The sequence below is a fragment of the Lepisma saccharinum genome, chromosome 15, assembly GCF_977018435.1.
Source record: "Lepisma saccharinum chromosome 15, izLepSacc3.1, whole genome shotgun sequence".
Classification (NCBI taxonomy): domain Eukaryota; kingdom Metazoa; phylum Arthropoda; class Insecta; order Zygentoma; family Lepismatidae; genus Lepisma; species Lepisma saccharinum.
Window position 1 is genome coordinate 53,837,029 of NC_139243.1, and position 26,540 is coordinate 53,863,568.

At 37.8% G+C, this 26,540-nt stretch overlaps 1 protein-coding gene across 1 annotated transcript in view; it reads left to right on the forward strand.

The window, feature by feature from the left end:
- Positions 1-26,540, forward strand: part of LOC145999256 (uncharacterized) — a 66,957-nt gene that overhangs the window by 14,564 nt on the left and 25,853 nt on the right. The window contains exons 3-4 of the mRNA XM_083136192.1: positions 10,800-10,961; positions 21,087-21,263. Coding sequence (XP_082992318.1) covers positions 10,800-10,961; positions 21,087-21,263 — 339 coding nt within the window. The remainder of the gene's footprint in view (positions 1-10,799; positions 10,962-21,086; positions 21,264-26,540) is intronic.

Below are 26,540 nucleotides of genomic sequence, written 5' to 3' on the forward strand. Positions count from 1 at the left end.
TATCTGCACATGCTTGAACTTTGCTCTGTTTGGCTGTTCCACAGTATCTAGTCGAGGAAAGCCAGTAGCAATGAGAACATGTCCTATTCCTCAAAACCAGTCAAGCAGTCAGTCAGGGAACCGTGATTTCTACATAGAAAGTCAGTTCAGCGCCAACTACGGGATTCCTACTAGAAATCCATACATATTACATAGTAATACAGCAACCTCGTCCTCCACAATTATAAAAGTAGATTGTTGTGAACATGTAATTACTTTTTTTTAATGATCCTCGTATCTGGCTCCTTTAAAAGATTTCGTTCGTACATTGGAGATATATGACTCCGAGTTGCGTTCCTTTGGTTCTCATATGACGTAATGATTCATGTGATCTCGGATGGACCTTTGGCCAACGGCACCGAAATTTCGTTTGTATCTTAATTACAAACAGTCCTAATTGCGAACAATGCCTAATTGCTCATAATAAGAAACTCTTAAAATTAAAAATAATTCCATGACCTAATTGCGAACACATGCAGAAACTAAAATGCCTTTCATGTCACCATTTCCTTCAGTCGTCGTAATCTTTCATTCTTTTGTTAATGTGTTGCAACTGCAGTTCGTTAAAAAAATTGAAATCATCCAAACCGAGAGAGGGAAGTCTTGCTCTTTATTCAAAAAACCCTTGCAGTCAACAGAGACGGTGAACTGCTTCAACAGGGTGCACCGGACAAATAATGCAGTGGAGGGATGGAACCACAAAATCAACTGTGATTTAGGCAGGACACATCCAAGGTGGCAGGCCTCATAAAGAAACGTAAAGACCGTGAAGAAGAGTTTAATGAAATGATTCTTCGTATGATAACGAACCTGGAAGGTGTAAAGCAAACGAAGAAATTTGATTTACTGGAAAAGATTAAAGCGAGGAGCACTAACAAGTATGAGAGGAGTGGCGGTACTCCTAAATTTTAAAGAACAGTGTTTTGAAATTTGACTAAATGCACGTCCATGAAATTAGTCGGGTGGCAGATATTTGCGCTGTTGCCACGTCGGACCACAACTCCGTGTATTCCAACGCCTCCCCGATAGCGCCGTGGTTGCGTCGTTGCCTTGTAGTCAAGGGGTCCCGGTTTCGATACCCGCTGGAGGCACATAGTGGTTAGGATCCCACTTTAAACTGTAGGTCCAGTCCCGATTAGCCTTACTGTGCATAAAGTGGACTTAAAACACCAAATCAACCAACCAACCGTGTATTCCAAGGTTTAAGAGAATAAAAAATCTCGTTGTAGAGTGTAATCCATGTGATCATGGACGTCCGCAGGATTTTTTCCAGGGAGGGGCATGGAAGGTATTTTTTCCAGGGGGGGCCAACATGTCATATTTTACCAAATAATAGTGTTCATCCCTCAAAAAATAGCTTAAATTTGAATTTATCATGTTCGTGCAATAATTAACACACATTATTGTGGCTGAAATTAAATTATATGTGTGAAATATGTAATTTTTGGTTGGCTTTCGTTTTCCAGGGGGCCACTGCACCCTTGCCCTCCTTCCGGACGCCCATGCATGTGATACAAACTGATGGTATTTGCTCGAAAGGTGAGGGATGACACAAAAGTGCTCCGGAAAGAGGTCGGTCTGACGCTCGAACTAGGCAACGCAGTCCGGTTGACGTTTTCAAACAGTGCGCGGGAAACAGCGACTTTTGTCCCGCTCTCGCTTTGCCGTTCCCACATGTGGCACCAGCGCAATTCCGTCCAGCCGCCTATTTTCATGGTCCTGCGTTTAAGTAAAGTCATTAATTGCCTCGCAACGTTGCCGTGCGGTCTAAAATGCGTCATGATTTGGGCTCCGGTTCGAGTCTCCTGGAGGAAATGCAACAACTTATCCCTTGAGATTTCGGACAGTGTATGGGAATGGGGACACCCACCATCGTGAGGAAATTTGGGAGCTAGGAATGAGCAGCGTAACCCGGTCATGGAAACCTACAATAACGACTGGGGGTTCATCGTGCTGACCACACGCCACCCCTTAACTGGATGATCTCCCAATTCGGCAGCTGGGATTGAGTCGGTAGGTAGGCCCTGGACCTCACGGGCTGTTGCGCCATGGGTTATTAAAGTTATTAATTATGAGTGACAATGCTATTTTCAGTTAAGAATGTGCAGCATGTACTTGTACGTACGTTAAAAACAGGTCACACGTTTATTGTCAAATTGCATATACTTCGACGACGACTAAATCAAGTCACATTTTCTACAAGTTCATGTTTCAACTTCTAAACCAGCAACGACTCATAATGCACTGGCCAGGCTTAAGTCTGGAACTTTGAGTCCCTTTAAAACTTTTCATTTAACCTTTACTTGGCCAATGGGTCACATGTGATCCATAGAAAATATAGGCGTAGTCGGCCGATGGTTCACTGGTGACCCATCGTGCTGATTAAAAAGTTCATGTGCTTTTAGCACCTTCATACTTGTACGTGAGGTTGTAAAAGCTGACAGATGTTCAGACAAAACTTTGAAATGTCATGTGGAAGAAAACCCACCCACCCAGGACCCCCTCCCCCCGACTCTAAAGTTATGTATGAATCATTCCATGCCAAATCAACACAGATATGTGCAATTTTCAACCTGACCATCTCCGATTTACATGAAATTTGGGGAGTTGAAACTATGCATGGAACTTAGTAACTATGAATATTTTTAGTTTCGTTTGTCTTGTAATTGTTAAATCATTCAAGGTCAAAGTTTGCATAAATTGCCCTTTTTGAGCCCGCTCAGCTATACTAACTGTGCTGTAACTAAGCCCCTATTTCGCCTAAAAAGCTCAAATAAAACTTATTGTACAGGGAATTGAACAAGCTTTCCAGTGATATATAACAAGCCTATCTTTGGATAAAAATATAATTTTGTCACGTGACCTTAACCTTTGACCTTGAATATCTCAAAACATGTCATCACCAAAAATTGTGAAGAAAATATATTTGGTCCCTTATTCCATACTCTAAAACATATCAAAAAATCATTCTGGGACTGCAATGGAATCAGAAGATACAAAATAATATGTATAACTGTGTGACTGATAAAAGCCTCATTGCATGAAATATGACGAGTCAAATGTCCTTTAACACTCCCTACATAATGTAAAGGAGTTATTCTGGTCATAAAAGAAATAGGTTAGTCACAGGGATATCCCTAGCCGTGTGTGTCAAGCGCAGGTCCGGAATATTGTTGACCGCCATATTGAATTCAACGCAAAAATTTCAAAGGAAAGGGGGTGATGTGATATGTCAAATCCGGCTAGAATTTCACGAGAATTGAAGCGCCGATTGTCCGGCAAAAAGTCGTTGACGTCTCTCACACTCACAGAGAACATTTGGAAATGTAGCAGGTGCAACATCATCGCAAGCAGCAGCTATGCCTTCTCTCAGATGGTCAATATCACGAAATTTTAGTGCATGCACCATTCTCTTCAAATGTTTCTAAAGGTAAAAGTCCTCCTAAGATGTTAGATCCGAGGAATGTGCAGGCCTTTTAATAGATCCCCGTCTACCCATCAATCTACCTAGAAATTTACCATGAAGAAATTACTACAATGTCCATATAATGTGGTCACACTCTGTCCTGTTTCAAAACTCTGGAAAAGTGCCATATCCCGTAAGCAAGGATGAAAAACCTGTTCATTTAACAAATCGAAGAAGCCCTCACCATTTAAGATTCCGTTGTTGAATATGGACCAACTAATCCCGTTCTCCATACACTATACCACATCATTAGCTTACCAGCAACAACCATTCGGCTGGGATCTGTCTACTGTAGATTATCAAATCACAGGTATTGCATATTATTTTTATTAACTTCGCCGTGAACATAAAAGTTAGCATCGTCACTGAAGAATTTTTAATTTCAAGGGAAATGTCACGTAATTATTTGAGATACTTTTCCCAATATTCTTCACTATTCAACTATTTGGTGAATGTCGCTGATTAAAATCATATGCAATGGTGCGTATACTTCTTTCTCTCCCGAGATGTAAGCGTGATCTCAATGAGTTCCTAACACGTTAGGAGCATTCTAATGCTTTGTTTTTAACACCTCGAAAAGGAGAAAATGGTTACAAGCATACAGTAATAACTTTTTGCTGGATAAAGATAATTTAAAAAACCTTCGCCGCTTCAATTCTCGTGAAATTCTAGCCGGATTTGACATATCACATCACCCCCTTTCCTTTGAAATTTTTGCGTTGAATTCAATATGGCGGTCAACAATATTCCGGACCTGCGCTTGACACACACGGCTAGGGATATCCCTGTGACTAACCTATTTCTTTTATGACCAGAATAACTCCTTTACATTATGTAGGGAGTGTTAAAGGACATTTGACTCGTCATATTTCATGCAATGAGGCTTTTATCAGTCACACAGTTATACATATTATTTTGTATCTTCTGATTCCATTGCAGTCCCAGAATGATTTTTTGATATGTTTTAGAGTATGGAATAAGGGACCAAATATATTTTCTTCACAATTTTTGGTGATGACATGTTTTGAGATATTCAAGGTCAAAGGTTAAGGTCACGTGACAAAATTATATTTTTATCCAAAGATAGGCTTGTTATATATCACTGGAAAGCTTGTTCAATTCCCTGTACAATAAGTTTTATTTGAGCTTTTTAGGCGAAATAGGGGCTTAGTTACAGCACAGTTAGTATAGCTGAGCGGGCTCAAAAAGGGCAATTTATGCTAATTTTCACCTTGAATAATTTAATAATTACAAGACGCACGAGACTCAAAATTTTCATAGTTAATAAGTTCAATGCATAGTTTCAACTCCCCAAATTTCATGAAAATCGGAGTTGGTCAGGTTGTGGTCTGTGTTGATTTCATATGGAATGACTCGTATGGAAGTTGCCGCGAATTTTAAATTTGTACACTTATTTGACAAAAAATGTTATAACTCGTAGACTATTTGACCAATGTACTTCGGGTAACTTTTGTGTTGCAGAAAAAACATAAGTACATGCAACCGTGCAGGAATCAAAACGCCAAAGCCAATAAGAGGGGTTGGATGGGCCGCGGGCCCCAACTTTCAATGAAAAAAAATTATCGAAATGGGGAGTTTGCCCTTCTTCCACCGCTATTTTTGGAAGGGGACGCAAAATTTGACCTTAATTTCAAGTAATTGTTCTTTCTAAACTGAATGAAAGTCATTTAATGTCAATGGGTGCATTATATTATAGAATATGTGAAAAAACTCCCCATTTTAATGATTCTTCATTGAAAGTTGGGGGCCGCGGCCCATCCAACCCCTCTTATTGGCTTTGGCGTTTTAATTGCTACACAGTTGCATGCCCTGTTGTTCTAGCTGCAAAACAAAAGTTACCCGAAGTAGATTGGTCAAATAGTCTACAAGTTATAACATTTTTTGTCAAGTAAGTGTACGAATTTAAAATTCGCGCCAAAAGGCCTAGGCGAAACCGAAAAAAATGTTATAACACGAAGGCTATTTGACCAATCTACTTCGGGTAACTTTTGTTTTTCAGCTAAAATATCAGGGCATGCAACAGTGCAGGAATCAAAACGCCAAAGCCAATAAGAGGGGTTGGGTGGGTCGCGGCCCCCTACTTTCAATGAAAAAATCATACAATTGGGGAGTTTGCCCCTCTTTCCCTGCTATTTTGGGAAGGAGAGGTAAACTTTAGCTTTATTTCAAAGAATGGTCCTTTCACAACCGAATGAAAGTCATTTCATCTATCTGGGTGCATTACATTATCGAATATGTGAAAAAACTCCCCGTTGTTATGATTTTTTTTATTGAAAGTTGGGGGCCGCGACCCACTTAACCCCTCTTATTGGTTTTGACGTTTTGATTTCTGCACGGTTCCATGCCCTGATGTTCTAGCTGCAAAACAAAAGTTACCCGAAATAGATTGCTCAAATAGTCTCAGATATATATATATAACGTTTTTCTGAAATAGGTGTAAAAATGTAAATATCGCGCGCAAAGGCCGCGGCCAGAGAGGGGTTACGTTCAAAAACCCGCTCGGCGGTGTAAAGGTTAAAAGATACAGGAGGTGTGGGAAGTTGTAGGTTCCAAGGCGGAAAAATGTGTTCGCAATTAGGACACAGCCTTTCCATATAATTTAGTAGATATTGGTGTTCATGTAGCAAGGTCCGCAATTAGGATAGATCGCAAATAGGACGTCACCAGAAATGTCCTATCCTTTCGAAAAACCGATAAAATATTCATAAATCTGAAAGGTTCTGGAGCATTCACATGAATCTTATGCTTCAGTAGCGTAACTAACACGCTCTGTGCTCCCCTCAACTTTCAGTTGTACGCCCCTACTCTATTCTTTTTAAATTTTATTTTCTATAATATTATTATAAATATCGGTATCCCTGGCATACGCAGGGGGAATCTGGTGAGCTTACAGACCCTCCAAAAAAATTTGAGAAAATCAATGTTTTCAAACAAAAGCAGTTAGAGTACAACACACATAAATTTGCCGTTGCGTAGACACCAATTTTCGTTTCGTCTCCCTCTCTCTTAGTATCACGTGTTCTACCCTGCTGGAAAACCTTCGCTATTATTGCCATATTGTCATTCCATTCCTGGACACACTCGCGCAAACATCATTTAAAACAATTGAATAGCGCTCCAGCTCGCGGTTCACACCGTTCGGCAGGGACGGTAATGTGGCAATATAGCACGGCGTAGTGGTTGCTTCTTTTATGCAGTGCATGTTCATTGGCTAGCTAGTAACTAGTGTTGCCAACTGTAATAATGAAGTACTGAAGGGGAAAGGCAGGTAAAATGGCGGCGAGTTTTGTTGGATTGGAAGCACCATATTTTTATTTTATACTACGTATTTTACCGGTTTGACGTTGTGTGCGTGTATTGCGTGTGTGTATGTGAAAGTGTGTGTTTGTTAATGAACGTTAAATTCCATAATGAAATCAAAAACCTTGCATAGCCAAGCTCGGGAAATTCTAAGCAACGTGCACGAGTTCATGAAGGAGGAAGCCAGTGAAGGTGCTAGCATCCCAATACAGCATTTTGGCAAGAGAGCAGCGGCTGCGACTGGAGTTCCTGAACGAACAATCAGGGCTATCATGAACGAAAGACAATCTCTTGAGATGTCAGAAGGCCCCTCCACATCATTCCACACTCCCGGGAAAGAACGACAAAGACCAGCGACCAAATCGTCAGTGGACGCTTTCGATGAAAACGTTATCCGTAGGCGCATATACGACTACGTTCTGCGTGAAAATGAAGTGCCGACATTGAAAAAATTGCATGTCAAATTACAGGCGGACATACATTTTGCGGGAAGTCAAGAGAGTTTGCGACGTTTGCTGCGAAAGATGGGATTTAGGTGGAGGAAGAGGAGGCTGTCATTTTTGCTGCTTAATACGATGCATATTGTTTTCTGTGTTAAAATTGCCATGCTTTGATGGGTGACCAAGTTCATAGCAGGGCCGGCGGAAGGGGAGGGCGAACCGTGCCACCGGCCAGGGCGGCAAAATTTGAAGAGAAGAAAAAAATAAGCCTATTGAAAACTGTGGTCGAGCGAGATATTCTTTTGCGCTTAATAGTATTGAAATAGCATAAGAAGTCTCATTATGTATTTTATATTTTGATGTTTTACTTAGGAATATATTGATTTTCAATTTCCCGTTGCTGCGTAATGGCGGGGGGGGGGGGGGATCGAAATGGAGCGGCATCAACCGCCACCGCCCAGGGAGGCAAAATAACTAGCGCCATCCCTGGTTCATAGCAAAAGAAAAAACCGCGCAGCTTATCGTCTAGTGGCAGTATATGTACTTGTTATTGTTGTGGAAGCCGGCATCGTTTGTAAATGTAGAACAAAGGCAACCGACTTTCGCCGATCACAGAGAGGAAATAATAATACTGCTTGAGGAGGAGTGTTGTGGTCCAATTGTCGCGGTTTAACACGTTGGCATGTTGTTATCTGCCGTTGCAGTTCCGTACCAGTGTATACGGGTTTTGGGAGTGAACAGTTAGAACGCCACCAGTGCATTAATGCAATGAAAATAATATTTTTTTATTTTGTTTGAAATCACTCAAATAAGGAATCGTATGAAGAAGTCTTCTTTGCAGCATTTTTGGTAATTTTACGTATGTGTTAGTTCATACTTTGCGAATCTTTAGTCCATATGTATGTAGCTACATACAAAGCCACTTGTTAGTACATATTAATCCTAGTCCTGGTATAAGGCATGACGTTTAAAACTCAACTTTAGATAGACCTGAATTCTCTTATTTCCTTGTTGTACGTAACAGCTGTGCATCGGCCCACTGCAGCGATTTTTCTATCTGTTCCATTAGCAACACTGCTTCTTTAGTTCTGTCGCGCATCGCACGGCAGAAATATCTGTGCTGGACTCTAAGAACTCAAGCGAACTCCAAAGTGTTAAATGCAAATCCCCTTGAGAATAACCCATTTACAGTATGTCTTTAAACAGCTTTAAAACGAACGTTAAAATTGGCAATTACGAAATGTTTTATGGGACATTCACCTCCCTCTTAGAATGCAACTAAGTGATATCCACTATTACAAGTCCAGCCCCCTCCGGAAAAAAAATCCTGCGTATGGTTGTGGTCAGGATGTGTACGAAAGCATTCTGCAAGAAAGTAATACAGTGCTTGAAGAAGTTGAGATCCAGAGGATTGTGGAGCACCACACAAGAAAGAGAAAAGGAAACATGCAATTACAAAACTTTTATTATTATAGACGTAATAGGAGATGAGAGAAAAACACACATCTCAACATCTAATACATAAGTGTTCTTTAGATCTTGTCTTTACAGAAATAAATAAGTTTTACCAATAACAACGACTTATTGGAGGCTAAATCATGAGCTGAGTTCCTTCAAATTTAACAATATTGAATATTTATCAGCTTCCGGAATCGTCGTTTCGTCAAAACAGGAACAATTTGTTGCCAATGCATATCTGAAGAAAGTGTATTTCCCTGATACCTTTGCAACATTAGAATGGCCCAGGAAGACACTTTGCTCTAGTTCCTGGTGTAAGAACTTTGCAACGTTGTGTGAATCAACTGCATAAATGGCCCTCAGAAAATGTCCATGTGTTGCAAGTGCCTAGCAAATCGGATTTTGTGGCATTTGAGAGAAACAGATATGTCAAGACTGCTGCACAGGTTCGACATGAAGAATCGCCGACTGCATCTTTATTAGGGAGAGGTGTGTAGACACTGTGATTGGGCATTGCGCATTTCTCTTGTATGATATAAATATCAGTATTGACAAAAGTAGTATGGAGTTTGTGACCTCACAAGGGATGTGGCCAGTTAACACTTCTAGAAATGCCTGTATTTTTAGAGGATGTAGAGAAAAACTGTATGTGTTTGTGATATTTCTTAAATTTTCGGTGTGCTACATTAACTTAATGCACGCTCCTTTCACAAAATTTACATTCATTTAGTACTATTAAACTTTTGAAAAATGGAATTAATATATAAATGCCCACCGTTTTCTTCTAATCTGGTAATTCACTTTCTACTTTTCTAGTGATTAATTATTTCTGTTTGCAGTTGTAGGGGCATGAAAATATAATATGGTTGAAAATATATTTTAATGGCGAAAGGAAAAAACTTTTGTGAAATATAGGTCTTTTTAAATTTATCATTTTTATTGCACTCCCGAAACTCGTGCGCTCCCTCACTGCGGGGGTTTCGTGGGTGTTATTTACGCCTCTCTTATGCTTCCACCTTCTAGAGGTAAATATAACAATATCTGGTCTTATAAATTTCAAGACCTCACTCTTAAATACACTACTAGTTGATTTATGTAACATAGTATAAAGAATAAAGGAGTTATTACGGCAAGGAAAAAATAAATTGGTTTTAAGAGCAAAGCTTGGTATTGAGACTCTTCGAATTTGAAGATTATAATTGGAAATTGTTTTCAAGACAGTATAGATTGAATAATTCTGAAAAGATGATGAACTGTATTCGAAATACGTTTCAATATTATATATATATTGTACACACTCATACGTGTGTGTGTGTGTGTGTGTGTGTATATATATATATATATATATATATATATATATTTACCAAAATTGTTTTAAACCATATGTAGAAATACTTTCAAAGGCACCATATTTTAAGTATACGTATAACGGAATGGTTTAAAGACAATGTCAGATATATTCCAAGTCATTTTTCAAGTTTGTGTTCGCGCTACAACACCAGGGGTCCCGGGTTCGAATCCTGGACTGGACATGGATTTTTGTGACTGTGTATTCATCAATTTCATCATATCATCACTCATCCCCTTCTTCGCAAGTTAGCCAAAAGTCGCACAAGAAGCGAAGTAAAATAAACCAAATCAAATCAAATCAAATTAAGTTTGAACGAATTTGTTTTGAAGAAAGTTTAAATGTATTGGTTTCCAAGTCGTCATAGTATTATGGATTGCTTTTAAAGGCAAAGACGTTATCAAATATTCCGAAATTCGTTTTTAAAGTGATGCACAGTGTACTAAATTGATTGATTGGTTGATTTCCTTTATTTTACTTCACTTTTGTGCCACTTTTGACTTATTTGCGAAGATGGGGATGAGTTTTATGACATCATAAAATTGATGGACACTCACAAACATCCATGCCCGGTCCTGGATTCGAACCCGGAACCCCTAGTGTATATACCAATTTGTTTTTAAGGCAGTGTGTAGGTTACAGTTTCAAAGTTGTTATAACTTTAGTGTGTAGGGAAAAGAAAAGTGAGGTTTGTATTCTGTGTCTGACCAGGTTTTTCTTGTTCCAGCCGTTCTCCTGGGCGACCCGTGCTTCTACGATGAGGCATGCAACTACACAGACCAGCACGCGTGGTGCAAGCAAATCGAACACAAAGCTATCTGCCACTGCAAGCCAGGATACCACACCGTCTCTCTCCAGAGGCACCCAAAGAAAATATTCTGTGCAGAAGGTAAGCCATATTCTGCTTTTTCACAAGTGCGGTCAGGGTATGCTGTTCTCGAGATTGAAATTTTAAATTAGTCTTTTTTACACACTTAATATGTAACAGTTATGGGAACTAGAGTATAATCAGTTGAAGCTCCTTCCTGCATCCCGGTATGGTTGGATTAGTTAATTTGGTAACTTTTAAACAGGGTTGTTGAAGGCCCAAGAACCCATAAATTCTAATGGGTTTTACTTGGGTTCCGCAACAAGACCGGAACCTTTTCTCTCTTACAATTTAAATTCTGTCCAAGTTGCGTATTGTTTAATTGAAAAAAGTTTCCTGGACTGTATTTATATTCATTCGGAGAAAAGGTTCCTGGACCGAATTGAAATACTTTACATAAAAGGTCCTTTTTTTTCTCTCATGGACCGGAATTGACTTTAAAATTCCTGAACCTTTAACAACCCTGCTTTTAAATAAAGTGTAGTGTCATTCAAATATACCGTGCGTCCATTTCGATCTGCAGCCGAGAGATCGGGAGAAACGTGGCGGGCGGCGCTGACGGAGGTGCCGACATTTGCGGCCTGTAATGCCCGCATATTTTTATGGACATATGCAGACATTTATATAAATATTGCAAAACTAGCACTAACCTGTGTTATAAGAGTTGTTCAAAGTGATGTCCACCTACACACGTCTCGACACGAGTCTGTTTTCACGTAAGTGTCATACATAAAAATTCTTTGTTCTAACGTGAACCTTGCGGCTGGCATTCCAATCGTCTGACTAACACAACACACATACACACTGCAATAACACAAACAAGTAACGGCAAGTAACCAAGAATAACACTCTTACGCACAGTACGAAATTAACACGCTCTTGGTTTACATCTGCCTGCCACTATATTCACAGCTCTGTAGTCGCGAAGGAACAAAAAACTTGAGCTAGGAGATTTCGGATTGCAAGGAAGCTCACGAACACCATTAGCTTTTAACGGTTCGTCTGCAGCGTAATCTTGATACAGTGTTGCACATTCGAAACCTCCAAACGATCCCCATCGACACAAAACTCTTTCAAGGATATAAACTTAAGCAGGACGTTACTGGTCAAAACTATGATTAAAATGTTTTACAGAGTATTATCTGTGGCTCTTAATATAATTTCTAAAGCGTATTTATTTGTGTGTATATAAGGGTGGAACTTGGAAGAATTACAGAAGAACTTTTGCGTGTTATGACACAGGTTAGTGCTCGTTTTGCAAGATGTCCACAAAAATAAGCGGGCATTACAGGCCTCAAATGTCGGCATCTCCGTCAGCGCCGCCCGCCACGTTTCTCCCGATCTCTCGGCTGGAGATCGAAATGGACGCACGGTACTAAATAATATATTAATAATATACAAAATATAAATATCAAAGTTAATCTCGAGTCTCTCTATAATATAGGGTTTTCCAATAAGAACGATATGATTTTACAATGAAATAAAATAAAAAAAATATTTCAGATACAACAAAACTTAAGCATAATTTATTACATTATGTTTTGAATAACACATCATTTAACTGTCCACCTCGACTTCGTGCACACGAGTGAATTCGATGAACCCAATTTTCGATGACTTTGTGCAATAACTCGGGCCTATTGTCACGAATTCAGCGTTCAATGTTCAATCTTAATGCATCAAGTGTTCGTGGTCTCTTTGCATAGACTATAGATTTCAAATAACCCCACAAATAGCAATCTAAAGGAGTTAAATCACAACTTCTTGGAGGCCAACCAACAGTTGCATTTCTTGAAATTATCCCTTCACCAAACTGTTCTTGCAATACGTCGATAGTAGCATTAGCAGTGTGACATGTGGCACCATCTTGTTGGAACCACATGTCCTCCAAATCAATTTCATATAAATTTGGCCACAAAAAATCTGTTAACATCAATCGGTACCGCCTACCAGTCACTGTAACTGCATCTCCTACCTCGTTTTGGAAAAAAAGAAATGGTCCAATGATGCCACCATGCCGTAAAGCACGCCATACAGTGACCTTTTTCCGGATGCAAGAGCTTCTCGTGAATCTCTTGTGGATTGTTTTCACACCAAAAACGACAATTTTGTTTGTTAACATATCCACTTAACCAGAAATGACCTTCATCTGAGAAGATATTTCTTTGCCCAAAATTATGATCCGTTTCAAGTTTCGAAAGAACGTCTATTTTCATATTTTTTTTGGAAAATAAACAAACGTTCTTGAAGCATGTATTTCGCCATGATGAATTGTCACAGTATACTAAACACAAATGACAACTAGTGACAGTTATAACATTTGAAGCATAGTTTCAAGTTCATTTCAAAATCATATCATTCTTATTGGAAAACCCTTTATATGAATAGAATAATAAAATAAAATATATACATATTATATATAAAGAATATGAGGATAGGCACCTAAAATGAGACCCCCATGTATCTCGTAAACAAAGAGCTGCACCCTTATGGAAAGAAGCTGAAACACAAGGAGGAATCGCGCCATAGCACTGGAAGTCACATGAGCTCCTTGTGTGTAGAGTTGGCTTCGCAGCGAATGTGAAAAAGAATGCGTGCTCGTGGAAATTTTGCTGCAGTTTGGAAATTAGCTGCTGAAAATGGATAAGATAATTTCTTACTGATCCCCTTTTTACTGTGTTTCGTAGTGGTGAGTGTGTGTGTTGTACCATGTAATTAGTTGCTAGTTTTCGTCCACTTGTAAGAGAGATAGCATTGTTCATTTGTTTACCCTGCTAAGGTCCTATTATGAGACCTGGAAGAGGTTCAATATATGAGACCGGTCTCATAATTGGACTACCATAATAATGAAGGGTCTCATATTAGGAGTCACAAAATATATCTAATATTTTACGTTGATTTTCATCATTGGTTTTCCTAATTTGGGAGTTATGTTGCAATTATGTTACCAAGAACCTGTGCTTCTGGTTTTAGACGGTCACTACTCCCACGTAAGAAATATAGCAGTGATTGAAAAAGCGAAAGAACACAATGTTTCTATTATCTGTTTACCGCCACACTCGACGCATAAAATGCAGCCTCTAGACATAGGTTTCATGTTTACCTTCAAAACATTTTTTCGCGCAAGAAGTTGAAACATGGTTGCGTCAGAATCCAGGAAAACCACTAAAAATAACTAAAATTGCCAGAATATTGTCAGGTGCATACAACAGAGCTGCTACTATGGAAACATCTGTTAATGCATTTCCAAAGACTGGTTTATTCCGTTGTAATAGATACATTTTTTGTGATGAAGATTTTGCAATACACTCTGTCAGCTCTAAAAAGAAAAGAGGAATGTGACAGGTCAGTCAGTTGAACTACCCAAAAGTTACGTGGATCCCCAACCAAGCTGCAGCAGGTTAGGCCAACTTGAACAGGAACAGGAGCCTGAAAGCAGTCCTATTCAGGCTACGCAGTCTTCAACAGTACCACCCCCTGATGACGATGCCATTGTAATGCCAGAAGACATTGAGCCACTGCCCACATTAGACAGCCCATCTCTTACCAACTCCGGGAAATTTCGCGTAGTGAATCAACCAGTAGTTATAACAACAACACCATGCAAAAAAAGACTTGCAGACAATTGGAAGAAATGTAAGAAGGAAGTGAAGAAGAACCTGTTTGGTAGGGGTGTTACAGGCACTCACAATAGGAAGTCTACTGAGGTCCAGAAAAAGCAGCAATCAGATTACTCGCGTTCTACTTCACGTAAGAAGAGGAAGGTTGTATCAAAGAAATGTGAAGAATCCAAAGATGAGTCGGAAGAATCTTTCTCATTAGCAGAATCGTCTGACAGTTTAGAATTAGATGAAGATGATACAGAATGTGTATTTTGTGGTTCATCGTATTCCAATGATCAATGTGGTGAAGAGTGGGTAAAGTGCACACGTTGTTACAAGTGGGCTCATGCTCATTGTGGTGCAGATGACACATTTGTGTGTTCGATGTGCAAAAATCACAGGTAGCTACTTCATGTGTAACAGACACAATGTAGGTCTTTTCACAGTTTCATTTGAAGTGAACCAATTTTGATGACAACAGGACAGCTACTAGGATAGCATAGAAGGAACATTTTGTTTTGTATTTTTAGCATGGTAAAATTAGTCAGTTTCTTTTTTAGAATAGCCTAATCTTTTTAAACATGGTGTAAAAATAATATTGTTTCACTTATAGTTGGGTAAGAAAATAACTTAGTTCATTTATTTAAAAAATAATTTAGTTCAAAGATTCAAATGATTTATATAACCCAAACAAGGTCGGGGTCTCTTATTCGGTACCCCCTATAAAAATAGCTCAGTAGCACTTGTGTTCATTTTTTTGTTTATAATTTATGATTGTTACTTTTTTTTATATTCCAATACCTTGTATCGTGAAATAGACTCCCTACAAAATATATTTTTTAAAAAAACATAAGTCGTTTATGTTTTAATTAACAAGTAAATCGAATTCTACCAAAAGGGTCTCATATTCGGGGTCTTTACCCTATATATATATATATATATATATATATATATATATATATATATATATATATATATATATATATATATATACAGGGTGACTGGTAATTAGATGTATTCCCTGAAAGAGGTTAAAATACAATTTGAAATAAATTTGACCATATGATACCCCGTCCGAAAATTAGTAGTTTTCGAGATAATCGAATTTCAATTGTTTTTTTTAAAAAATGACAATTTTACACATAAAAAGATGAATTGAGTAAAAACTGCTCATTGTATGGAACTTATTTCAGCGTTTTCTGATAGCTAACAAATAAGGGGTTCGTTAAAAAAGAAAGTTTTTCCCAAATAACAATCACATGTAAGTAACGGGTTGGTCGCAAGTCGCAAGGCGTCAAATCGATCGGGGGATCGAACTGGGCAGTCATCATGCTGATAAATCATGTCACATCTTGTAGCTAGAGGCCCATCCTCCAACAATATTGCCATCCCGTTCCTCAAAAAATGTTCATAAGTGATGACATTTAAGATTTGGGGCAGGAAAAATGGCTCGATCAAATGATTGTTGATTACGCCCATCCATACTTCTGCCTGGGCGTGCGACAGTGGCTGGATGAAAATTACGCAAAGAATTGGCCGGCTCGATCCCCCGATTTGACGCCTTGCGACTTTTACATTTGGAGCCACATGACAAGACACCGGTAAACTCGGAAGAAGAGCTCAGGGAGAGGATCTTAACAGGTGGTCAACACATCAAGGACACCATCACATGACGAGTTAAGAGACCAAATGTCCGTAAAAACCTGCGTGCCTGCATTCGTAACGGAGGTGCCCACTTTGAGCAAGATGTGTAATGTTCTTTAATTGTATTGTTCATTGATTCCATTCACATGAGGATGACTGAAGTATTATTTCTTGTACACAAATGTGAATGTTAGCAACATTTGTACCTTGTTGGATAGCAGATGACCCAAGGATGTAATTAAAGTAATTTGTACGCTTCGTGTTATACCATTTTTGTTATTAATACGTTGCCAAGTAAACTAAGAGTGCATTTTTTATCATCACTTGTAAGTTTAGACCCACCCGTTACTTACATGTGATTGTTATTTGGAAAAACTTTTTTCCAACGAACCACTTATTTGTTAGCTATCAGAAAATGCTGAAATATGTTCCATACAATGAGCAGTTTTTACTCAATTCATCTTTTTATGTAGAAAATTGTCATTTTTTTAAAAAAATATTTGAAATTCGATTATCTCGAAAATACTAATTTTCGGACGGGGTATCATATGGTCAAATTTATTTCAAATTGTATCTACTTTAACCTCTTTCAGGGAATACATCTAATTACCAGTCACCCTGTATAATAGAAACGTCCTTTATTGAGCGGGCGTGCTTCGACCTCGCGGGCTGTTACAACAAACCCTCGTCAAATACATATTACAATTGAAACTTTACACTTTCTGAAAATCACTGTTACAGTGGAAGAAATATGGAAAAATTAAACATATTAAATATTTACTATCGCACAAACACATCTCACTTCTTCGTTTCGTCATTTTTAACATTCATACTTACCTATCTGCTTCGCGGAACATTCTTTAAGGTGTCTTTACGTTTTTTGCATGAAAGTAATTTCAATTTTTGACATTGCGAGTACTTCTTTCCGTTTTTTCGCTTGCGTAAGACAAAATATGGCGCGGCCACCTTCGTAGATCATCGCGCGTCGTGCTTCTGTTTTGTCGATTTTCATTGGACATGCAGTGTTTCCAACCTTCTTCACCCAAAAAATACAAACATAGTTAACCATTGATGATAGCCCCAACAAACATTACGTAACGTTACGTTAGGTTTAGTTAGATTAGGCAAACATAGTTAAAAGTCGTTCCATCCCCAAGAAATATTACGTAAGGTTAGGTTAGGTTTAGTTAGGTTAGGCAAACATAGTTAAAATTCGTTTTAAAAAATTAATTTCCGCTATGATACATTCACACATGACAGAAAACACCTTCCAGATGTTAGGCAATGCTACAGTAACTTCTTTCCGTAAGTAGTTTCTTCTGTAAAAATGAATAAATCTGTTTGTGCGATAGTAAATTTTTACCATTTCGTCCATTGAGAATGTTACTGTTCTATCTTCAAATTGTAAACATTTCGAGATATCTTTGTTATCGTCCGATGCCTACATACAGCCAATATTGATATATTGAGAGTTTTTTTGTAATTCGGAAACAGCCACGAGAGTGCAAACTCCGACAGCCAATGAAACCTTACGACAATTTACTCAACCAACCACAAGCACCATCAGAGTATGAGGTAAACCACTTGCTGACCTCAGTCACTTGTGGGAGATGCTTAGCGATAGTAGTAGAGGTCTTCGGTTCTAACTTTTATTGTTAACAGACAAAATTTTTGAATAATAGTGGAATCAAAGTAGTTGATTGATTTTCCAAAATACGAATTATATAATTTAGTTTAGTATTGAATGACAAATTTATAATGAAATTGTTTCATCTCCATCTCGTTTCCAGAATGCAATGTTTCATTTATTTATTTATGTATTATGCTGCGCACAACAGACATCTGCCCTTTTACAGTGCACAGTAAATGTCTTACATTTGTGAGTTTATACACATAAAAATAATATTTATACACAATTTCAAATATAAAAAAATCCTATAGAAGTTACATATGGATATGGATATCCACGAAAGATAACACCATTAAGCCTTGTTTCCATGATTATGAAAGAATCAAATTTTACGGAATTACATTCATATACGTATGTATATATACAGGGTGCTCGGAAATTCCCCTTACAAATTCATAGGCTAGTAGAGTAGACTGAGTAGATAATATTTTGAATAGGAACCCATGACAATGTGTCGGATTATGCCTGTGTTGATATGCAACCGGGTAGGCAGTACATGACGTCAGAAGATCACCTGATGGTACATGACGTCTACCCTGCCGCGGCATCCTGCCTGGAGCCCCATTTATATTCCTGTGCGTCTCCGATGCACATGGTTGAGTACATGTTTTCTTGATCGCAACTTTGGATGGGGGACATGAAAAGCTATTTTTGAAAGTAGGGAGGAAAAATCCAAAATGTCGTTAAGAAGTTTGAAAAGAAGGAGCCGATGTATCGTTCTTCTGTTTGCAAGGGAGGTAATGTGTAATTTAATTAGTAATTCGTTATAAGGTGTTATCCTTGGATATGCACCCTCCATCCTAAAAACTAAATAACGGGTGAATTTATTTTGAATTTTTTCAATAAGATCTATTCGCTTACTGGTTTGTGGGCTCCACACTATAGATGCACCTAACATATAGGTTAAATAATGATAACAGCGCTTTATTTTCATTGAATTATTTTGCAGTTCTCATAATGAACCCCAGTTTTTTATGCGCGTCATTAACAGTCTTTGTGATATGTAACTGAAACGATAACACTGGGGAACAGTGAAATTGCGGCACAGTGTTTGAGAGCTAATTTAGGGCAACTTCATGCTGCTGAATAATGATATAATAATATATTTCCTGAATTGGCTCTAATTTATGAAATAAATGCAACTAAACCAAAATGGCGGAAACATAAGACATACATATAAATGAACTTCCAATAACAATTTAATATTTCTTTTTGTGATTACAATCATTATTATAAAAATAAATTTATATAGGCCTATGATCATAATAATTAAGAAAATATGTACACAATGAAGTAACAAACTATGTGAAACGTTTTCTATACGATTTCCTGCTGTATTGCTTTTTAGGACAATCCCTCTGTAAGCTCCAAAAGTAGTCGGCCATCATGTGGCGATCCCACCGTCCCTGGTACCTTTCTTCCATTATCCTTATATCCTGATGGAACCTTCCTTCCTGTTCTTCACTAAAATCACCAAGGTTCTCAGGGAATCTGTCAATCTGGCTATGTAGAAAATGTATCTTCACACTCATATTAGCTCCCAATTTCTCAAAATGTTTCAACATAATTCCAACTATATCGCGGTAGTTTTCTGCTCTGTGATTCCCAAAAAGTTTTTGACGACGGACACAAAGCTCAGCCAGGCCTCAGATTTGATGTAAGACATGTAAGTTGTAAAATTGGCATCATTTATAAGTGTACGAATTTGTGGTGGTCCGTCAAAGATTCCTGCCTTCAATTTTTCAATACTTAGTCCTGGAAAAGTGTGGCATATATATTTGAAACAATCACCACTTGTATCTAAGGCCTTGACAAACTGTTTTATCAACCCAAGTTTAATATGCAGTGCCGGAAGTATGATTTTGTCTCTATCTATCAGCGGTTCATGAATGATATTAGCTTTTCCCACTAATATTTTCCCTTGGGGGCCAAACTTTTATCGTCCAATGCTTTTCTCTAACACGACTATCCCACAAACATAGGAAACAGGGATATTTTGTGTACCCACTTTGCTGTCCTAGTAAAAAATTCAACATCTTCAAATCCACACACACGAACCACTTATGTTCAGCATATTCATTTCTTTTCTAAAACCATTTTTATGTTTTGGTATTCATCCTTAAGCTTTGTTGAGTGTCCGATATATTGCCTAGCAATGCTTCATAAGTTGCCTAGCAACAATTTACAAATAAATAAATAAGTTTCTTAATGGGAATTTCAGCCCATTATCAAATTTTGATATTACCGAGAAAAGCGTAGAGTAATTTTACCTCCTACATTTTCCATGGTGTGTTTATTTTTATAACTGGAGTCAATTCAACTGAACCAATCATACAATTGGAAATTACAGCTGTTTTGTGTGCTGAAACTGTTATTAAACTTTATGCCACAAAATAAAATCTTTTTTTTGTTCCCCAGTGTAATTTATCATCAAACACTACACCAAGATCTGTTATTGGTTCTCCCGTGTCAATTTGCGTGTGTGCTATTTCGTAATAATAGTGTATTGGGGATTTCAATCTATCTGGTAGATAGAATACTGGGCACTTTCAAATCAAAGCTAGTGTTGCGTAAAATTGTTCTATCTGAAATTTCAATAATTAATTACAGCATAAATACCTAACCAAACAACTAATTCTCTTTAGAGAGGCTTCAATATATCAGCCTTTGCAATGGCACAAACTTTCAGCACAATGGTGACAAAGATCCAAGAAATATATAATGTCCAACTTTAAAGGGCTCTCCTGAAAAAGTGAAAAATTGAATAGAACATTTACATTCTTAATGGACGATTTGTGTGTTGCAGGGTGAAGCTCCCCTGAGGTCAGTGGTGGGAGGAGTTCATTCCATTCTTTTGCGGTGACTATGAAAGAATTTCCATAGGGCATTGTCTTGTGTTCAGTTTTCTGACAAAAGGTTAATTTGTTTTCCGTACGGGGCAATTTGATCATGTAAATATTAGGTTCCTCATTGTTCACAATCCTGTACAATAACGACAATGCCAAACATTTTCTTTTTCAAGTTAAACCAATTAATATCCTTTATGTACGGGGAAATATGTTCTCTTCTATTGATATTCCGTATAAATCTTATGCAACTGTTTCGAGCTGTGTTTCATGCTACTGAATTCTGCAGCAAGCCTACACTGTGCGGCGCATGGTATTTCAATACTTCTATTTATTGCAATATGTTTTCCTTCTTCTTTTTCAGATCTGGTCCTCCTGACGACAGACATCCCCACTCTCCTAGGCGTCCTGGGAGGCATCGGGGTATTCAGCGGGCTCATCTGTTTTGTACTGAAGCTTTTCAGCCGAGATCGTTTTGCAAGAACACGTCATTATGCCAACGCAAATCTAGCGCCTCCTATCCTCTTCTCAAGCGAAACAGGTAAGGCAAGAAAGCTCAACATAAAGACGTCAGCCAAAATGACTACCAATAATTCATTCTGTACACCCATAATTTGCAAATTTAGTATGAATGTGAATATCTGAAATTGTAGAACTCCTAGAATATAATTGATATGGTATCCAATCCATGTTGACCGTCAAGAGAAAGAAATGTTAGAACTCTTGTGTGTGTCTGCGAGCTCTTTGTTGAAAATATTTGGACAGTGATATCTCCTTTAATATTCAGATTATAGATTTTGACAAACAAGAAAATATTTATAATGCTGAAAAGAAAGCTGTTTAAAATATAAATGCAAGAAACTTTATTGAGAAAATTGACTTAATCGGTGCATCTCTGAAAACAGTTTTCTGAGGCCGAAGAATTCAGCATAGTATTGTGCAACGGTAGAGTACCTCTTCTTAAGCTAGATTCCACATTCGTAACGTTAAAGTTGGGTATTGGTTTATTGTCTCCAGCACTTGTAACGTAAGGAAAGCTTAAGAGATTAATATTATATCTAACGTAGATGCACAACATACTGATTAGGTTAGTACAATATGTTGTATCTGTTTAAGAAAGGACACACGAGTAACAATAAGAAGGTAGGCGCTATTATGGAGATTCCCAACTTAAGTGTTAGTGAGAGGAACTCCTTCGAATAAAAGGATAGTTAATATTACCTAGTAATATAAAGTAGAAATCGTGCATGGTCCATTTTCTATTAGCCTAATGGACAGTCTGGAGAGGGTGGGTGGTCGCAGGGGCATGACCTCTGAATGTTGACTTGGGCAGCGCCTCAGACAAACAAACTCCTCCTAGTCATGCAACCAGGCTATTTTCAAATAAGCCGCACCATTCTTAATCACCTTCAGGGAGATAGGTGCTCGTTGTCCATTCATACTTGTCACTGCATCATCTGCACAGGAAGCAAGTTAGGGCTGATCTTCCAAGGTGTTCCCTATCTTCTTCACATGAAGAAAACTTTTGAACATACATGAAACACATTATGCCTATAAAATCCTTAAATCCATTTGGACTTTGTGATCTCTACCTGACCTGTGGCACCTGACGCATGAAACACATGCAAATCCAATTTGCCTTACTACGGCGCATCCTGCTTCATAGTTCGTGACATTCATCAAGGAGTCTGGGTTTTATCACTTCCTGAGATCTTTCATAGGAGAAGCATCCAAAAATTTGTCATTGTGAATGTCTGGAAATATTCATATATTGAAAGGATTTCGTTGATGTCCAAGACTGACAACTAACGACCTTTACAATTGGAAATTACCAAACGTGAAGCTACTCAGATCCAGGCGGCTATAAGGTAATGATAACGTTAGTATGGAATGTGTCATATGTTCAGTGTGGTTGTAGCCTGTGTTCGACGAATGTACAAGGTGTCGCAAAAAGAACGCATGTTTTCGGAATAAGTGTAACGTCGTTGATTTTCAATATACAAACGTTTTATTAACACCAAAACCATCATTACGAAATCAGTTTGTACGTACAATGATTTTAGTATGGAAAGATGACGTCATTGTTGCTGCGCACATCCTCTATCCTCAAAGTTCCTCATTGCCCTTGCTAACATTTTGTCTGGCACAGCTGTAATTTCTTCACGAATGGCAACTTTCAGCTTGTCAACTGTGCGAAGTTTGCGAACGTAGACTTTCGACTTGAGGTAACCCCACAGAAAGAAGTCGCAGACAGACAAACCTGGGGCCAAGAGACATCGCCGAAACGTGAGATTGCGTGGAGGGGAAACATTTGACATCATCTTTCCGACATCATCTTCCATAGTTTAACCATCACTGTATACCTATCCAAACTGCATTTCTTACCAAAGGTTTTGGTGTTAATGAAATGCTTGTATCTTGAAAATCAACGACGTTATACTTATTCCAAAAAATGCGTTCATTTTGCGCCACCTTGTATAATAAGTTCTACTTTCTTATTATGCATATACTGTTGGGTTGGCAAAATTTGTTTTTCATAAAAGAAACAAAACAGTTCTTTTTATTTTAAACATGTTTTAAATGTTTTAAACAGTGTTTTAAACAGGAAACGAAAACAAACATGTTTTAAACAAATAAAACGTTTAAAACATAATGCCAAGAAGACTTATTTTCTAAGAATAATGATTAAAAAGAATATTTCATCATCCAAGGATGGAGTGTGTTCATATTATAAAGTAAACGCTTGACTAACTTACTAAAATACATATTTATGTTCGAGAAGCTTCAACTAATCCACAGTTGCCAGGCCCCACCACTCAGTGTACGTAGTAGCTACTCTATTTTTTAAAATATATTTTATCGTGAATGCAACTAAGTATTGAGATTAACAACTATGTGCAGTACGTTAAGTGAGGAACAATACTGTTTCATCCACATAAATACAATTTTAAAAATGTTTTAAACACTTGTAAAAAAGAACATAGCCAGGTGTACATTTTCAGTAACTCAACAGATTTCAATGCACAATAAACAAAATGACACCGATTGAATGAAAAGGGATAGTTACAAAACACGCAAATAGCCACAAGCTATCAAACATCAAGTATCAAAATGTGTTTTAAACCAGTCTGAAAAAATGTTTAAAACACTTTGTTTTAAACGTTTTAAACATTTGTGAAAAAACAAAGCTGTGTGTTTTAAACGTTTAAAACAAGTTGTTTAAAACACTTTTGTTTTAAACATGCCAACCCTGATATACTGCCAACAAACATGATCTAATAGGATTATCGCACAAGATCCGAAAAGTCTGTTGAAAAGTAACTAATTTAGTAAACTAAACTTGCCATATCTACCAATTTCCTTGGACACAGAGTTTGTTACTTACCACCAGGTAAATCATAAAATCATATGTTCATTCTGTAAATGTCACCTTTACACTTAATCCTACATTGACTTTCGGTAGTCTTTGATGAATTGTGTTTGACTCACAATCATGTTGCTACATGCATTATATGCACAATCTCCAGTAGTTCCATACTTGAAGACTGGGACTACCAAGAAATACGTTTCCAGAGGCGAACTATTACCCTCGAATTCTTCTCATTGTATCTGTTCCCGACTCGAAACACCGCTTAATGTTTGACATTTGTAATTTAATAGTAATTGAACTTGAGAAGATTTTGTATCTTAGTATTCTCTGTGTTCACGTGTTTCTCTTGTTAAGTGTGATTGGTAGCCCTGCCCCCTCTTCTGATAACACTAACACTAAAACGTGACAGAACCTTCGGTCCAACATTTTTTGCGATGTTACTCTGGCATTCGGCACGTTGCAAAACTACCTCCTAGTTATATTCATATATTCATTCAATTTGTCACTTCTTGGACTCTTAAGTTAATCAACTATCAAGTCAGATATTATTATTAGCTCTAATCAGATATTGAAAGCAGTCACGGAATAAACGCTCTTGTGAATATTGCTTTTCTCTCTAATCGTATTATGATTATATTGCAGTTTGTGGACTAAGGAAAATACCTGCAGTTCTTCTTTATGGATCCAACACATTTTCCAAGTCAGTGTGTTTCAAGAATATATAATTTCCTAAGTGGTTACTTCACGATCTAGCCAGTACTAGAAGTGTAGGGGTGGAATAACGAGCGGCTAGGGACAGTATTAGCAGCTTGGGAAATACATGCTACCAGTACCAAACCTAACTTGCCTAACCTATCCACGTATGCATATAATAGCTTTAATAAGCAAAATATAACTTGCCAAACCTATTTACATGCTTATTTATGCTATTATATGCCTACGTGGATAGGTTAGGCAGGCCAGGTTTGGTGCCGTTAGCATGTATTTCCCAAGTTGCTAATGCTGTCCCTAGCCGCTCGTGTGGAATATACCGAGCTTTCGAAAGCTAACGTCAGTCTCATCTTCAGGAATTATAGGTGGGAGTGACGTTAGCTCCCGAAAGCTCGGAAGCCTATCCAGAAATCAGATATCCTGGTTGATATCTGGAGGAAACTTCTTCATCTCCTTGTTAGTTCCTATTTTCTGGTCAGCATATCATGTCTTTACTCATGAACCATCTCTTCTTGTGAGGAATATTTTATGCAGATCTTTTCAGGACATGGAGGATGATTAGGTTAAGATATGAAGCCAAAGATCAATAGTGATATTAACGCTGTTTCTTCAGTCTCCACCTTGATCACACCTAAATTGGCTACTGTGGTATTTCCAGATAACCTTTTGTTAACTTTGGACATAGGTTTAAAGTGGTGGAACATGTTATAACCTGACTCAATGGTTGGAACTTTCACTAGATACAGACAATGCCATGACTCACTTCTACCCCATTCTTCTAATATACATTAGACTTGCTCCATGCCTTTTGCTGCCACTGCTAATCGTCTTGAGGCAGCAATGTATCCAGCCAGGAATGGTCTTGTTTGAATCCCGATACCAAACTCTACGAATCACACGAAGTCGCATGCTTATTTAATGTTTTCGCCTTTATGTTCTGCAGTAATCAGTTTTTTTTTCAGAATCTTAAAAAAGTTAATCAAGTCGGATTAAATTTAGAACATTTATATTTAAGGCATGTTCCAACTGTCTAATTGGTACCAATTACCATAAATACGGCTAGTGTGAACAAAATACAAATGTGAAAACAGTGATCTCTAGTGTGCTTAATTACGAGTAGGTTAATATGTTAGACACAGTTCTGAAACAGTGCTTCACCTGATCTGCACATTCGATATGTGACCAAACTTTACCCTAGGTTTGTTGGTTTCTCGTTCTTGTCTTTACTTCTAGAGCTGTCTGTGTAGGGTCAATATATTCAACAATGCCTCAAATTAGATGAATAGTTATATGAGACAGTGGTACTAGAGGCTGAGGTGCGAGCTCATGATTCTTCCAAATGTACTTCAGCTAAATAGATTGGAGTTTGGGCTAAATCACTCTATAACAATGAACACCTGGATTGCCTCCTAGTCTGCACACAAAGCGTAGTTCTCAAAGTGTATGACGCATGCCTATAGTATTCTCCTGTGCGTGTCTGTAAAGTGCTGTTATCTAACGCTGAGTGAGAGAAGCTTTCCATGGTTGGTACTTTACAACTTTCCCCTATGTAACTATCTTTTTTAATATTTGCACTCAAGATTTTTATAACATACCTATACTGTTGAAAATACATAATCTTACCAATCTAACAACCTTGAAATCATTTGTTATTTCATTCATTACGAAAAAATAATCATGTAAGTTGCAATAACTACAACCAAATACTTAATTGACTATAGGGGATGGTCAGTATAT